The sequence below is a fragment of the Nilaparvata lugens genome, chromosome 2 (assembly GCF_014356525.2).
Source record: "Nilaparvata lugens isolate BPH chromosome 2, ASM1435652v1, whole genome shotgun sequence".
NCBI classification, from domain to species: domain Eukaryota; kingdom Metazoa; phylum Arthropoda; class Insecta; order Hemiptera; family Delphacidae; genus Nilaparvata; species Nilaparvata lugens.
This window is the reverse complement of record NC_052505.1, coordinates 32,035,805-32,051,320: the sequence shown is the minus strand read 5'-3', so window position 1 is coordinate 32,051,320 and position 15,516 is coordinate 32,035,805. Positions and strand designations below refer to the sequence as shown.

General features: G+C 31.6%; 1 protein-coding gene across 9 annotated transcripts in view; it reads right to left on the bottom strand.

Moving 5' to 3' along the window:
• The window catches only part of LOC111056111, a 72,021-nt gene that overhangs the window by 37,219 nt on the left and 19,286 nt on the right, over positions 1-15,516 (bottom strand). For 5 of the 9 annotated variants that reach the window (XM_039421020.1, XM_039421021.1, XM_039421022.1 and 2 more), the window contains exons 4-8: positions 14,630-14,821; positions 9,785-10,153; positions 7,832-8,002; positions 5,235-5,366; positions 4,004-4,069 (exon numbers count right to left, since the gene is read on the bottom strand). In XM_039421020.1, coding sequence (XP_039276954.1) covers positions 4,004-4,069; positions 5,235-5,366; positions 7,832-8,002; positions 9,785-10,153; positions 14,630-14,821 — 930 coding nt within the window. The remainder of the gene's footprint in view (positions 1-4,003; positions 4,070-5,234; positions 5,367-7,831; positions 8,003-9,784; positions 10,154-14,629; positions 14,822-15,516) is intronic. The other 4 variants (XM_039421024.1, XM_039421025.1, XM_039421023.1 and 1 more) reach the window with 2 other exon arrangements.

The window sequence follows — 15,516 nt, the reverse complement described above, 5'->3', positions numbered from 1 at the left end:
CAGTATTAGCCGTATAGTTGACCGAGCGAAGTGAGGTCTAAGATTCAAGTCGACGGTTTGGCATTTCTCTTAATGTTTAAATGTTTATATGTTGCGCACTTACGGCGAAACGCGGTAATAGATTTTAATGAAATTTGACAGGTATGTTCCTTTTTTAATTGCGCGTCGACGTATATACAAGGTTTTTTGGAAATTTTGCATTTCAAGGATAATATAAAAGGAAAAAGGAGCCTCCTTCATACGCCAATATTAGAGTAAAAATCAGACTATAGAATTATTCATCATAAATGAGCTGACAAGTGATTTCACAGATGTGTGGAGAAGCCAGTCTATTGCGGTATTTCCATAAGGTCTATAGTTTCAATCAGGTACTTATGGATGAGAATACTGCGTGAGGTCTACTGTTCACAGAACTACTAGCTACTATTACAGTATTAGCCGTATAGCACCCAAGTGGATGACGTAAAGAGAAATAATGATTTACTTATCAGTAGTGTTTTTCTTGTTTAAGTTTTTTATAGAATTCAGTGAAAATTTGAAATACAACGCATGTATGTCTTATTATAATTCCAACATGATGCCATCTGCTTCTTTTGATGATTTCTGTGGCATTCTATTGTCATTGAATCACGGTTTAAATCATAGTTATAAGTTCTACCAGGAGAATTAATAAATCAGTAGCTGATGTTTAAAGCGAAGTACATCAATCATATTGAATAATATTATACGAAATCATACAGAACATTCTTAGACATTTGGAAAATGATAGAATATAGTTAGGGAAGTGACAGGAGCAGCAGGAAATACCTATATATGCAACAATTAATCCTGCACTAAGATGTCAGAATGAGAAGAAGCGCAGAAAAATGTGAAAGGAATAAACCAACACGATAACTAGCCAAAATTGATTTGTGACCACTCAAAAACAAGATCCAGACTAGTAAGCCTATAAACGCCAACTATTGTCTTCTTATTCGAGACTATTTTTTTTTAAAAAATTCAGCAAATAACCCGTGCCCCGCAAGGGTTAAATAAAAAAATTAGCCCTCTGGAACCTTGAAAAATTCAAAATAGACCTATAACCATCCTCTGCAAACTGAGAATCAATATGAAAAGTTTCAAGTTAATCAGTTGAGTAGTTCAGACGTGATGATGCGTCATTTGTGAATGCATTTCCTATACCGTCCGTGTGTATAAGCCAATAAATTCTTTCCTCTATTATATTATAGATATACTTTAGGGGAGATAATTACTCTCACCAATGAACCACTATAACTCATATGCAATGGAGGGGTGATATTCAAAAATGTTTCAAAAACTACCAATAAGAAGTATTTCATTCACATTTACTACATACAGTAATTCCACTTGAGAGAAGAAGTAAATTTGTTTGAATTCACAGGTCAGCTTGATGAGCTCCTTCGAGCTCTGTTCCAGTATCCCTTCAAATGCTGAGGAGTAGAGTCCTTATAATGCACCCTGGACAATTACTCAAGGCGAGCGTTATTCACATGGAGAAAATTGAAATTTTGTTCACTTTGAATTCTACATCAAAAATGTAGAACTGAATTTTGCTGATTCTGATAAAGAAAGAATTGTTTGATAGACTCCATTATATTCAATAAATATTTAAAAATACAACATTATTCACATGTCCCTACAAGACAAATGTGGGAAGTCTGTGTATTTATTTATTAATAGGCAATTTGAATCCCACACATCCCACACTTCATTTCATGGCCGATTTTTTTGAAAATTTTCTTCTCCTAGACTTGAGACAGAATGAAGGCTGAACAATATAGGCAGAGAGACACACGTGTTGCACATAGAAGAGTCAATGTCTTTCTAATTTTGACAGCGCTGGCCAAATTCAAAGCATGCCGCTTCTTGCTTCGTCTAAGAATAATCATCTATGAGGGTGCAGCAGATGGAAGAAACAGAGGAAGGAGGAGGAAAAGATGGATGGAGTTGGAGAGGAGATAAGATGGAGAATGAAATTTAATTGCAAGAATGATTGGTGATTGAATGAAAAAGACTAAGAAATTGTCAAAAACCACAGATTTATTGATACTCAGATTGAATCTCTGATAAACCGTTTAAACGTTTGAAACCGGATAAACGGTTTATCAGAGATTGACAATGGTATAATAACCGAAACCGGTCTTTCTAAGTATCAATAAATCTATGTTTTTAGTCAATTTCTTAGTTTTTTTCATTCAATATGAATAATTACCACAATATCAACTTCTCAACTACACAAAAAATAATTGGTGATTTAGAGATGCATGGAGAGATGCATCATAGGACATAGAGAGGGAAGAAATAGATGGATTGAAAAGGAAGAAGAGAAATTAACCTGTTATTATGAAGCTCCGTGTTGTAATAAATCGTTTGACATATTCCAGGCCAACTCAAGGACAAGGCACCGATACAAATTATTATTGAATTCGCCGTAATATCCTTTTCCAGTGGAAGGGAACGTTTTCATAGAGTATCACAAATAAAAATCGTAAGTCTAGTTCCATTGTTTCTAATCATAAAATTATTGTTCTTGATTGGGTAAAAAATACCATTGAGGTAATTGAGTATTAGTCTAGTATGAGATTTCAAAGTAAGTTTTATTCGTATATCTATCTACTTTAATTCATTGTTAATTTTTGAATGATATTCATGTGATACATAATATTATATACTGTCTTCTATACGCTGGATAACCGACAGCAAGATTCGTAAATACATGAATAAATTACTGGATTGATGAATGATAAAGCATGTTTCGATGAAAACCGATAAGCTTAATAAGTTTCTCAAAAATTAAGATACTCGCATTAAAGTACAATGATAACATTTGATACATATAAGTAGAGAAGGGCAGTATCTGTTTCGGAAACAATTGAAAACAGACCTAGCTAACAAAATTGAACACTTAAAAATAGCCAACACAGTGGGAAGGATGACCTCCGTCACTCAAGATGTTGATAACAATACACAAGTCACACAGACACATTTCAGAAAAGAATTAACAAGATGAATTCAAATGAGAAAACATAAGAAGAACACATTCAAGAAGAGAGGAAAAAAATAATAAGGTGGAGTATAAATAAAGAGGAGAAACATGAAAATATAAAGAAGAAGAGAAATTAGAAATAGAAGAGAAACAGTTCAATAAGAGAAGTTTAAGTTGTGGAGATTTAAAGAGAAACTTCAAAAATAAAAAAAAAAAAGTTATAGAAGTTATAGAAAACGGTACCTAAGTAAGTTATAGAAGTTGGAGAAGCATGAAGAAACTCCAAGAAGAATACGGTACATGAGAATTAGTCCTTCATATAGAAGATATTCAGTAATAAAATAGCCTAATTATTATGGATTGGCTATACTCGTTGATTTGATCTTAGCTAAATTTTGAACTTGGATTAATGCAACACAGGCTTTGTGATGATTACACACAGATGCGGATTATTTTCTGCAAAACGTGGCCTTAGTTATCAGCCAGAAAAGTGCTAATAATTTTTCTCAACCGACTGGTCAAATTTCACGTTCAGCAGCCAAAGTTTCGAATTTAATTTGCGTAGCATATTTTAGCAGTTAGCCACCCACACACACTACTCTGCGTCCGCACAGCTGTTGCTATCAGTATGAATTGCCACTTCGCGAAATTTTGGTGGTTGCTTTGAAATGACAATTTTCTCAATGACGATAGTTATTGCTGACATATTCACATTCAGTGACTTTAATTATTATATATGAAGCATTTAGTTTTGATAAAATGACGGAAAATCGGAAATTTGACTTCAATTATTATAATATTTCTGAAGTTTATCATGTCCTTTTAACTTGGAATGATAATATTTCCCAAAACTCATGTTTCATATTTTCTCAATCCAAATTTAAATTTCCTACACAAGTACCACGCTGTTATGTTATGGGAATTTGAAAATTATCCATGCACATGTTTTTATAAATTCTCTTGGAATGAATGAAGGGAAATCACTTTTGATCCTACCTTCTCTCCTTCGACCATTTTCTCTTGTTGCTGATCCTTCAGAACTTGATTCAGCTCATTAGCAATCTGAAATTAATCGTTCATATTTCTCATCATTATTGAATATTATCTGAATAAAATAATTTAATTGCAATATGATGTCTCTTCAATTGTTGAAAAATGATTAATTTCTTAGTGGGCTCACTTCATCCCGTTAACCAAAGACAATGTCTAGAAAGACTATCTGAGGAGAGTAACTAGGTAACTGAAATTTTAAAACGTTTCTCTCATTAGACTATTCGAAGAGTTTTCACACTGAACTCTGAAAAGTATCTCTCTTTAAAGTAGACTATCTAGTATCTAGTGTATCTAGAAATAATTTTTCTCAAGTATTGATCTGAATTATTAGTAGTTTAGTTCTATTGAATTTATTTTCTCTTTGTGAAAGATAAACTGTCATGATAGCCTCAAGACGTCATAATAATTAATTGGATTATCACATTACCATTTGTAGTATTCTTAAGGTTTTTTTTCAAGCATTTGTGATTTTTGTAAATTAGTGTGATACTTTCTTTAACATTATCAAATTTTAATTGTATATTAAGTACTTGAAGCAGAATAATTGAACTGCTACTCACTGCCAACACACAAGGTTTCTTATGTTGGCAGTGCCAAATAGGTATTACATTGATAATTTTGTTACACTCATTGAAATCAATGCCTATTTGTATTGTATACTTGTGTAATTAATATTGTACAAATATGTATTTGTAATTTTTGGCAATAAATTAAATTCAATTAATACCATACTATTATACTAATAACATATTATACATAGCATAATAAATTTGATTAAATTTTAAATAGATGGAATTCTAGTTATCATTAGGTACTCTACTTGAGTATATAAACTATAACAATATTATTGCTGTATCATAGATAGAAAATGTTAAAAATTGGAAACCAAACAATAAAAGTAATTCATTCCTTCACACAGAATTGAGAAATCAAACCAGAATAGAGTAAATGTGGACAGACAATGGAAAGCATAAATTACTTTTAAGTGCAGCAAAACCAAACTCAAAAATCTATAAAGTCACTTCAGAGAGACGAACAATATAAATCCATATGCTACTAGTTACAAAAAAAACAACAAAAAACCACAATTTAGTTGGAAAACAGAAATAATTCAGTTCTCTAAACAGAAAAAACATACATAAAAAATTTAATTTGGCTGATTTTTGAGGTATACCTGTAAACTCTGCCAGAGATGGAAAATTTCACTTTTGGCTGGCAGAGAAAGGGGTCGTTGACCCTGCCCTTTGCTGGGGTCCAACAAGGAGGGAATCAGAGCTAGCAGGTCTTGGCAACTCCATTCCTCATGCTGCACGTATATTACAGGCAAATAATTGTAGGTATGTTGCATGTTCATTCATTCATTTGCAAATTTATCCAGCATAAACAAACATCCAGTAGTCATTGGGAAAATTCAGAATTCAATCAGGATAAACAAAGGGAAAATCCACCAGGAAAACCAATTGCATAATTATAATCTACTACAGCCAGATTCACTTAGCCTGACAGCAATGTTCGAATGGGATGTATTGATTGTTGTTACATTTATAATGAATGCTGACGTTTTGAAATAAATCTCACTTTAGTAATTAGCTGTTTTCATGAACAATTCTACAATTATAAAAAGAAAAGGCACTGAAACTCTTCTTTCCAATGATATCCTCCCTTGTTGGACAGAAAAATGATACCCGCTTCTTAATGAAGGAGAATTCACAAATTTTCCCAGGGAAAAGAGTGGGAAAGTGAATGCTCCAATATAAGAATCAACTGTATTGTTTCTCTGTCCAGCATAGCAGAAATATATATAGGAAATCAGGGCTCCACTCTTCCTTATAAGAGATGAGCTACTGTATTATTCTGTATTTCAATTTTATACGATTTAAGAATGATGAATTCTGTTCATGAAGATCTTATCCCTGTTTTGAATAGGTACCATAGGAGATATGGAGTACTGTGGTATATCCTATAAATAAGGTATATGACATTTAGGTATAATATATGTGTACAGTATAAGTTGCACAACAGTAACAGTCCTCTTCCTTATTTTATAATAGCTGCTCTCCTATTCTCCTAACATAATAACAATAAATAGTTGAACAAAATTTGCTCATTTAATGATCAGTGACATATTGATTTCATTATACAGAGAGAGTCATATGTATGGGAACCCTTCAATAAGTTGGAGACTGTTGTTGATATAATACTGTAACTTCCAGGATACGTTATTGGTCAAATACTCCACCTTTTGACGTACAACTGAATTTCAACCCCTCGTAAGGGGCTGACTTACGGGTTGTAACTCGAATATTTCAATTGTGAACACATATTGTGTGGTACATAATTTTAAAGGTATTTTTAACACAAGAAAGATGGTATCGATGAAAATGTTCTATGATACCGGTACTTGTATCCTTAATGGCGGCTGATTGAGGTTTTAGTTTTTAAAGAAATGAGGGGTTGTAACTGAAATATTTTGAATGTAAACACCCATTGTGTTATACATCATTCCAAAGGCATTTTCAACACGGGAAAATGACTTCAATAAAAATGTTCTATGATACTTTTATCCAAAATGGCGGCTGATTGAAGTTTTAACATTTAAAGAAATAATTGATAAAGTTCAATCAGCAGTCATTTTCGTTAAAAGTATCATAGAATATTTTTATTGGTGTCATTTTTCTCGTTTTGAAAAGGCCTTTGAAATGATGTATAACACAATGGGTGTTTACATTCAAATATTTCAGTTACAACCCCTCATCTCTTTAAAAACTGAAACTTCAATCAGCCGCCATTTTGGATACAAGTATCATAGAACACTTTCATCGATATACCATCTTTCTTGATTTGAAGAGGCCTTTCAAATGATGTACCACACAATGAATGTTTATATTCAAAATATTCTAGTTACAGCCCCTAAGTCACCCACTAAGGAGGGGTTGAAATTCAGTTTTACGTCAAAAGGTAGAACATTTGACCTTGTTTTAAAGAGGCCTTTAAAATTATGTACCACACAACGGGTGTTTACATTTAAAATATTCCAGTTACAGCTCCTAAGTCACCCCCTAAGGAGGGGTTGAAATTCAGTTGTAGGCTACGTCAAAAAGTGGAGTATTCGACCAATAACTAATCCTGAAAGTTACAGTATAATATCTACAACAGTCTCCAACTTATTGAAAGGTTCCCATACATATGACTCACTTTGTATACATCGTACATTAGCCTAACTAACGCTTTTTCAGTTACTCATGTAAAACTGCAAAATCGAAGATTGAATCTTCATGACTCACCTGGTTGTACAAAAGTCTGTTAATTTTTAATCCCGATTAAATGCTACGAGAACTAATAAGAGAAGCCTTTTCATCGGAAACCGCTTCTCTGAATGAATCTTATAGAATTTAATCATGATTAAAATTAAACAGGTTTTTAGGTTCAGTTGATCTAAAGTTGTTTCAATTGATGAACCCATTTAATCAATGTAATGGTCCATTTATTATAATGTGTTTTTATTGAGTCAGCTGATGGTTCAAACTAGAATTGAAATTCAACTTCTTTGTAGAAAGCAACCCTCGGAGTCATTACAAACCTTCTAAAATTAACAGCCCTACAGAGAATCTAAAAATTGTATGCCTAATTCTCTAATTATTCTATTACCGATAACAACATCGGCTCCAATTATTATCTTGAGTATATTGATTGAGGAATTCGAAACAAATTGAATAAATCTAGCACTAATATCACTTATTATTTTGAATATTTGAAAATAGTTAATCTTACTTTTCCTTGATCGTGGTGTATCTGCAATTCGCTTGTTGAAGTTTGTCTGTCGGTTGTTCTCCTTTGTTGATTTTTATTGTTCATTCTTTCTTCTGTATCGTCATTCTTATTGTTATTATTTTGTTCGTTTCGATTGATTGTGTTTGTATCCATGTATTTTGGTGTGTCTTCCTGTATTTGACAGCAAATTTGATCAATAAATTACCTTATTGTCATGTAATAGAATACACAATGTGATGATTATTTTCTCGTAATATGTGATTGTATGTTGTAAAATATTGTCAACGTCCAATCCACTGATATGAGTAACATCTAACAAATGTATGCTATGAAACATTATAATTTTCAGCTTTATTATCAATGTTTTCAACAAGTCTGTCTGAAAGTGGATATATAAATTGAATAAGATTTTCCAAATTTGAATTATTCAGAATATGTAATAATTAATTTATTATTATAAAAAAAAATTCTACTTAGCTGTTCACCCTCTTGTCAATATTTTCAGTAAGCTTACAACCGTACATAGGAGAAGTTCTAGAGGTACCGGAAGTTGATGTTGACCTTAATCAATTAGGGCTTCGATTTATATTATTATATGTATAATAAAGTATTCCCTTAGAGCTACTTACAATTAATTAATAATTATAGAAATAGGCTAGTCCAACAAGTACCCCTTTTAATTTTTTTTGCATAAACACTTCTAGTTTCAGCAGTCATGCAATTTTCAAGTGTCCTTTTATCAAAATCACTATAAGATATGCAAATAAATTCTCTGCCATTTTTGTCATTACCTTGTTGAAAAAAACTTGAAAATGGTATGAAGTGCTTAAAGTGAAAGTGTTAATGTAAAAAAGCTTAAAAAAGGTAGGCCTTTGTTTCTATAATAGTTATGAAAAGTCTATCTAACACTGAGCCTATCCTTGGTGTAGTTAAAAGATAATCTAATACTGCCTTATACTTAGGAATTCATCGAAGGTTTATCACAAAGACGTGTTTCATAATGTTTTGTTCATGTATGATATTCATTAGTATCCTACATTGCTCTATTGAGTTGATAATATCTCTTGTCTATGAATTCAATTCAATTTTCTAGAAATTGTATTGTCTAGAATATAACAAATAACGTATTTATTCCAATAAATGATAGTAGCTGAATTATTTTCAAACAAATAATTTTCAAGAGAAAATAATTATTTCATAATGATTGGAAAAAAGTTGATTCATCATTTTTAATAAACGCTACTATTTTTATTGCGAAGTAACTTCATGTCTAATGTTGAATCATTTGGCCTAATACACCTCCTCTTTATAGCTTGTCATTTATTATAAATGCAGCGTCTGTAGCAAAAATGTTTTATATTATCTCTAGAATATAGTTTATCATCAATTATTGTTGAAAATTTCTACCGTAGCTCATATTAATTGGCTGAGTCATGCTACAATAATTTGAGTTCAATTCCAAAATTGAAGAATAATGTGTAATTTATAATTCTTACATGATACTAATCATTATTAATACTAATTAGAGATAATTCTTATTGATTTGGTTGGAATAATTATAGAATACTTATCTTCGTTGAACATTTTTAACATGTGCATGTTGAATAATTCATTTTTAATTATTTAATTAATTGGAAGAAAAGCTTTTCCATACCAATTAAAATAATAAATTTCAATGAAAGAGACAATATTTCGTTTGAGACGATTTTCAGGAGACTCAGCAAAGTCCTTAACACCAAGGTATTTTGAGTCACTTGAGTTGATGGGAAAAATGCACACCAGAAACAGTCATGATTTTGATTGGGGATCAAGAAATGTCAACTGAACGAAAACAAATTTGTAATGGGATAATAAACCAGACCACCAAACTCTAACAAAAGGAGAGCAAATTCAACAAATTCAGAGGGAGAAATAGCAAAGAAATAAAATTTTCATTTTATTTTTGAATCTCACCTGCAGTACTTCTGGATTCTCAGCCACAACGTGTTGTTCGATCTCAGATATGATTTCCTTGAGGGTGCTCTTCAACTCCTCTTGTTGAATTTCTCGGCTGTCATTGGCAGACGACGAAATATTCTCAATTCTATCACTAAAATGACAACTTTCATCCAGCACATTGTGATTGCTGTCCACTGCACTGGTTTCAACCGAGAAATTCTGTTCCTTATTTTCAGAACTGAATGTTTCTGAGGTAGAATTGTTGTTTGTAAATTCATTTGACACATTATCACACACTTCGTCGATATAGTCTTGTTTGTGAGATTCCTCTAAACTTGAGATCGCTGGTGGAGATTGCATGGTAATTGCATTTCCATCCTTCACCTAGAGAAATGAAGCAACTGCTGTACTCAGCTTGTATTAATTCAATTGCATACCCAATTTCAAACGAATTCTTATATTCTCATAGCCTACTGTATTCTAACATGGATACTCATTCACTTCATTTTTATTGCTGTACTCAGGAATAGTCTGCTCAATTTATTATTTTCTTTCATTTCAGACTGTTATACGTAGGGTTGGGCAATGAACTATGGAGTATTTGGTATAGCTGGTGAATAAGCTACTTATTTTTGGAACTCTTTTTCTATCCAGTGTGTGCACCTCAAATTATGTCACATTGATAATCAGAGAAAAAATATTGTAGTAGAATTTATTAAGTACGAAAAATAGTAACTGTAAAATGGCGTCCGGTTTTGTTGAACCACCCCTGTAGACGTTGGGAGAAGTTGGTGAGAGAGTGCTGTGAAGATATAATATTGCAGTACCAGTTTTTAATTTTGAGTTTCGTTCAAAAATGAGTAAGTTACCTATGTAACAGCTATTCCAAATTCTTCATACTTCATTGTGCAACCCTGCACCGTATATATTCATAAAAATATTGACTCATTTTAAATTACACAACTTGATATACCAACAACCGATTGTTTATTTTAATAAGGAGAAACTATTTTCTGCTGTTACAACATATATTATTAATCTCAAGTGAATTGAACAAAGCTCATGTTACTATTGATTGATGATGAACAGACATTCTGTATGCTGTTTTGTAGGCTGATGGTGATTTGCAATATAATCCAATCATGATCCTCATAATCTAAATTGAAATGCTTGATAATCCTACTCATACGATGCGGAAGGTGTGGCTATTCTTTAGCTTTCACTTAATTGTTCAAAAGCCCTAAACAATCTACTTGTTCTGAATCCTTTATAATTTATGTGTCATTTCAAAAGTATTATTGAAAACTACTTTTTGAGTATCCAGAAACTATTTATTCTTCATTCATTATTTAAATTTCTATATTTGATGATATTCTGGAGGCCAATGGATCTAAAATTATGCGTTCAAAGCTTATTTCTTTAAATAGGCCTAATGTTAAAGAACAATACGCATGCGCAGATAGCCAAAGCGTAAAATTTCGTAAATATAGAATTTTGGGAAAAAACTGCATTCGATTTAGGCTTTTTTCAACCCTAAGATGAATAGGACTACTTCCATTTTGCTTCGATGTGTTTTCTCAAAATAACGCAAAGTAATAGTGGGTACTTCCTTGTTCATAATATAGTGCAGATCGTTGTAGTGTATGTAAGTTCAAGAGATAATATTATATATGTTGGAGAAAAAGTGAGGAAAAAGAAGATAAAGAAGAAAAGGAATAGAAATGCAGCTTCAAAATGTTTCAGCCACGAGTTTGAGTGATAAGAAGAAGAAAACAATGTTAAAAAGAATAACATTTTTATATATAGGAATGTACAGACGTCAATATCAAATTCCATTTTAGATTTCTCTGAAACATTTTGAAGCTACTTATAATAAAATCAACTACGTTTTTTGCATTTCAAAATGCCACTTTATTCTAATTTTCTAACAATTTCTTTTCTCTTATTACAAAATTCATTTTATAAACAAATTATTTTTAGACGAAATGAAAAATAATGATTTTACAATGATTTTAAGCGAAAATAACATTCCTATTTATAAAAATGCATTACAATTTGAGAAAAGTAAGAAAGTGTGGATAGATTATGTTCATACATTGCTAGGTACAATAACTTTTTAAGTTGATAGCTGCATTCTCAGGAGAGAAAATTGATTTTTTCAAAGCTTTGCCAATATTAATTTGTAAATAGGTATTTTCTATGTTGAAGCTTGTGGTAATCAAAGAATCCCATGTTGAATGTTTGAGTAAATATTATGTTGTGTGAACATTTTTGGTGTTGTTTCAAGTCTGATTGAAATGCTGTCACATTATTCCTTTTCCTTCTAAAACAGAAAAATATTTTCTTCAATTACTCAAATTCAATTGAATTTTTTTCATTTGAAGGCGTTATTAAAGCTGCGGACGTCACTGGCGTTAAATAAATCATAGTAGAATAATAGTTAAGACTATTAATAGAAACAGAGAATTTATCAATATTATTTATAAGGAAAGTAAAATGATATATGTACGGAATATTTAGAAAAGGTTAGCCGGTTTTTGAGCTTCCATGAGTTATTTGAACTTTTTGGTAGCGTTGCGTTGTCAAGAACATGTGGATGAATCCATTAATATGAATGTAATACAATATGAGATGTAAATGTTATCAACTTATGGAATAGATTTTTCAATACGGTATGTGAGAAGAATATAAATAATATATCTGTTATCGTTTTTAGCAAGATGTGATTTGTGTGATAAAGTTATATTGGATAATACAAAATAAATGCATGAAAGGACGTTACAGTACAAGCATTTATGAATATTCTTAGGCTCAACAATGCAAAGCTTCAATTTTTGTTAGTGATATGAATAGTAAAATGAAAGATTCATAGAAATATATGCATTGACAGCAGTTTCACATTACAACAGAGAATGAATGAAAATACAAAATGTAATTTTACATGACACATAATACAATAAATTAACGACTTCCATAGATTTTACTAGAAACATACATACTCAAGCATTATTGATCTTAGTCACATACTGTGTACAGTGATTTTATATTTGTTATAAAGAAATGCAATAAATTTGGTTAAAAATGTAATCTTAAATGCTATGGAATGAATTTCAAAGCCAATTAAATGCCAATTACATATTTATATGTTACACTTATAACAAACACAGATTGTGTAGGTACCGTAATGTATTCTAGTGAAGAGATGATGAATTTACATAGCGTAGCAATGTTATAAGAATTGTATGAAATAGTATTCCATTAGAATTAGAATATTCTCAATAATTAAGGAGAAGAACTAACTTATTGTGGAAATACATATTGCAAGAAATTGCCAAAAGTTAAATATTGGATAGTATAATATGCATAATAATATATGTTATTTTATTATAATATTATTGTATTACAATGTCTAAATGAATATGAATTAAGAGAAAGCACATGAATGCGATAAAATTTATTGTACCTAAAGATGAACTACCCTACAGCTTTTACTGTACCTGTAGATTTTTATCGAAGTAAATACTGTATATAATGTAGCAGCTATGAATTATCTTTATAGCTTATTTGAAATCGAAATTAATTTTTTGAGAAAAAAATTAATTAAGAAAGTTGATGATTGTATAAGTACATTGTAAACCGTAACATGAATGTTAATGATCCATGATTATGATCACCCAATTGATTGACATCGATTTTCAATCGAAAATGAATGACAAAAAATGATACATATGTTACTCTTATTATAAGTACAATAAATTTATCTCAATGTAGATTTTCAAAACAAATATTCCCTACTGTAAAATATTGTTATCTTATCGAAAATTCATTAAAGAATGCTCTATCAATAATAATCGTGTGAGAAAATATACATGAATGTTGATGATTGTGTTAGCTTATCAAGAATCAGAATATGATGATGAATTGTTGATGAAATAGAAATGTTTATGATTGCTATATGTGAGTAAATTTACTCATATAATGGTAAAAATACTCATAAGAATATCAAACGAAAAAGGTGCATTATAGAATGAATATAGGTTGAAAGATGAATTGAATTTTCAGGAAACAATAAATTACAATTGGAAGATGGAGTTAATAGTTAAGCTGCTTTTCCAAGAGTATTGATGAATCTATAATCATTATAAATAATGCAAATGTAAGTGACAACATATTAATAATTGAAATGCAATAATTGAGAGAATGATTGTCATTTTTGATGATTGTGGAGACATATCATGGATTTCTGATAAGATAGATCTTAAACAGATATTAATCTTCAATAAGCAATGATTAACAAATATTATTTTCAAAGATTTTAAATATTATAAATTACTAACACATGTTACACATTAGTTTATTCCATTAAATTGTATTGAATAGTTCAATGTATGATAAATTATCGAAAGCTGTTACAGATTTATTGACTACTAAGCATGGAGTATCCCTTTATGACAATAAGTGCCGGTTGCACAGTAGCCGGATAAATTTCAATCGTGATTAAATTCAAGAGAACCAATCAGAGAAGCCTCTTTTTGTAAAAGCTTCTTCAATTGGTTCTCTTAAAATTAATCACGATTAATATTTTAATTCAATCCTGATTAATTCCACGAGAATCAATCAGAGAAGCTTCTTTTCGAAAAAAACCTTCTCTGATTGGTTCTCGTGAAGTTAATCACGATTAGAATTCAACTGGCTTTTGTACAACCGGGCCTAAGAATCCAACAATTATGTTGAGAGGAAGAAGAGATGTTTGGATGATTGTGAAGATTACAACAGATGTTACACATGAACCTATTCAATTATTACAATAATGAGAATGGATGATTGAGGGACGTTTTACTTGAGCATGAAGCTCCTCACCTGAGTGGTGGAACTGGAGGTGGTTTCTGACTCCTCGGAGTAGGACGAGGTGAAGACGCTCTCTGTCACCTTGCTGGCCATCATGCCGCCGGGGATCTTCTGCACCGATTGCTGCACCTTGTGCTTCTGCTCCTCCTCCTGTAGACTGGTGCCTTTCGTCACTATGTGTCTGCCGCCTTCGTTCTTCTCTTCCTGCATCCCACAAATTAAATATCAATCAATCAATGATTTGATGAATGAGAATTGACATTGTGGAACTTCTCCATGATTGAGAACAATTATTCTGTTGTGAATCCCAATAAGTTGTTGAATAAAGTGGTATTCTTCATTCAACAATGATGTAAGAGTTTTTCAATAACTTATTAATTTCAGATAACAGTTATTACACATGAGGTTGGAAAATATTGAAGATTGCAACAGTACCTCCTGTATACTACCGGACCTGAGCCTATAAAAAAATGGCCGCCGTATGTCATGGTCTTATAGAAATTCCTACCGAGAAAAAAAATCACTAATCAGCTGTTAGAGAGCGTCTCAGTCTGTCGAAATCTCAGTTCGTCCAGTTCCTGTTTAAAATATCAATGCCGGCCACCACCTACGGCGGCCATTTTTTGAAGGCGCAGGTCCGGTATGATTTTAGGAAGTTCTGATTGCAACCATAAGCATGCTTATCAGTGCCCTGTGACACACTAGCATGAAATCAGCATTACTAACTTGAACCATAGAGTAGAAGATATACCATGGTATGGATAGGGCGTTCATGTTACACTTTTCAATGTTAACTAAAGCCGATAGTCCTGGTAGTTCTTCTTCGTGAAGCTATGTGACGCTGGTTGTTTCTCATACTGTGCCGTCCTTACACCCGGTCAAAACAGTAATGAAAGACA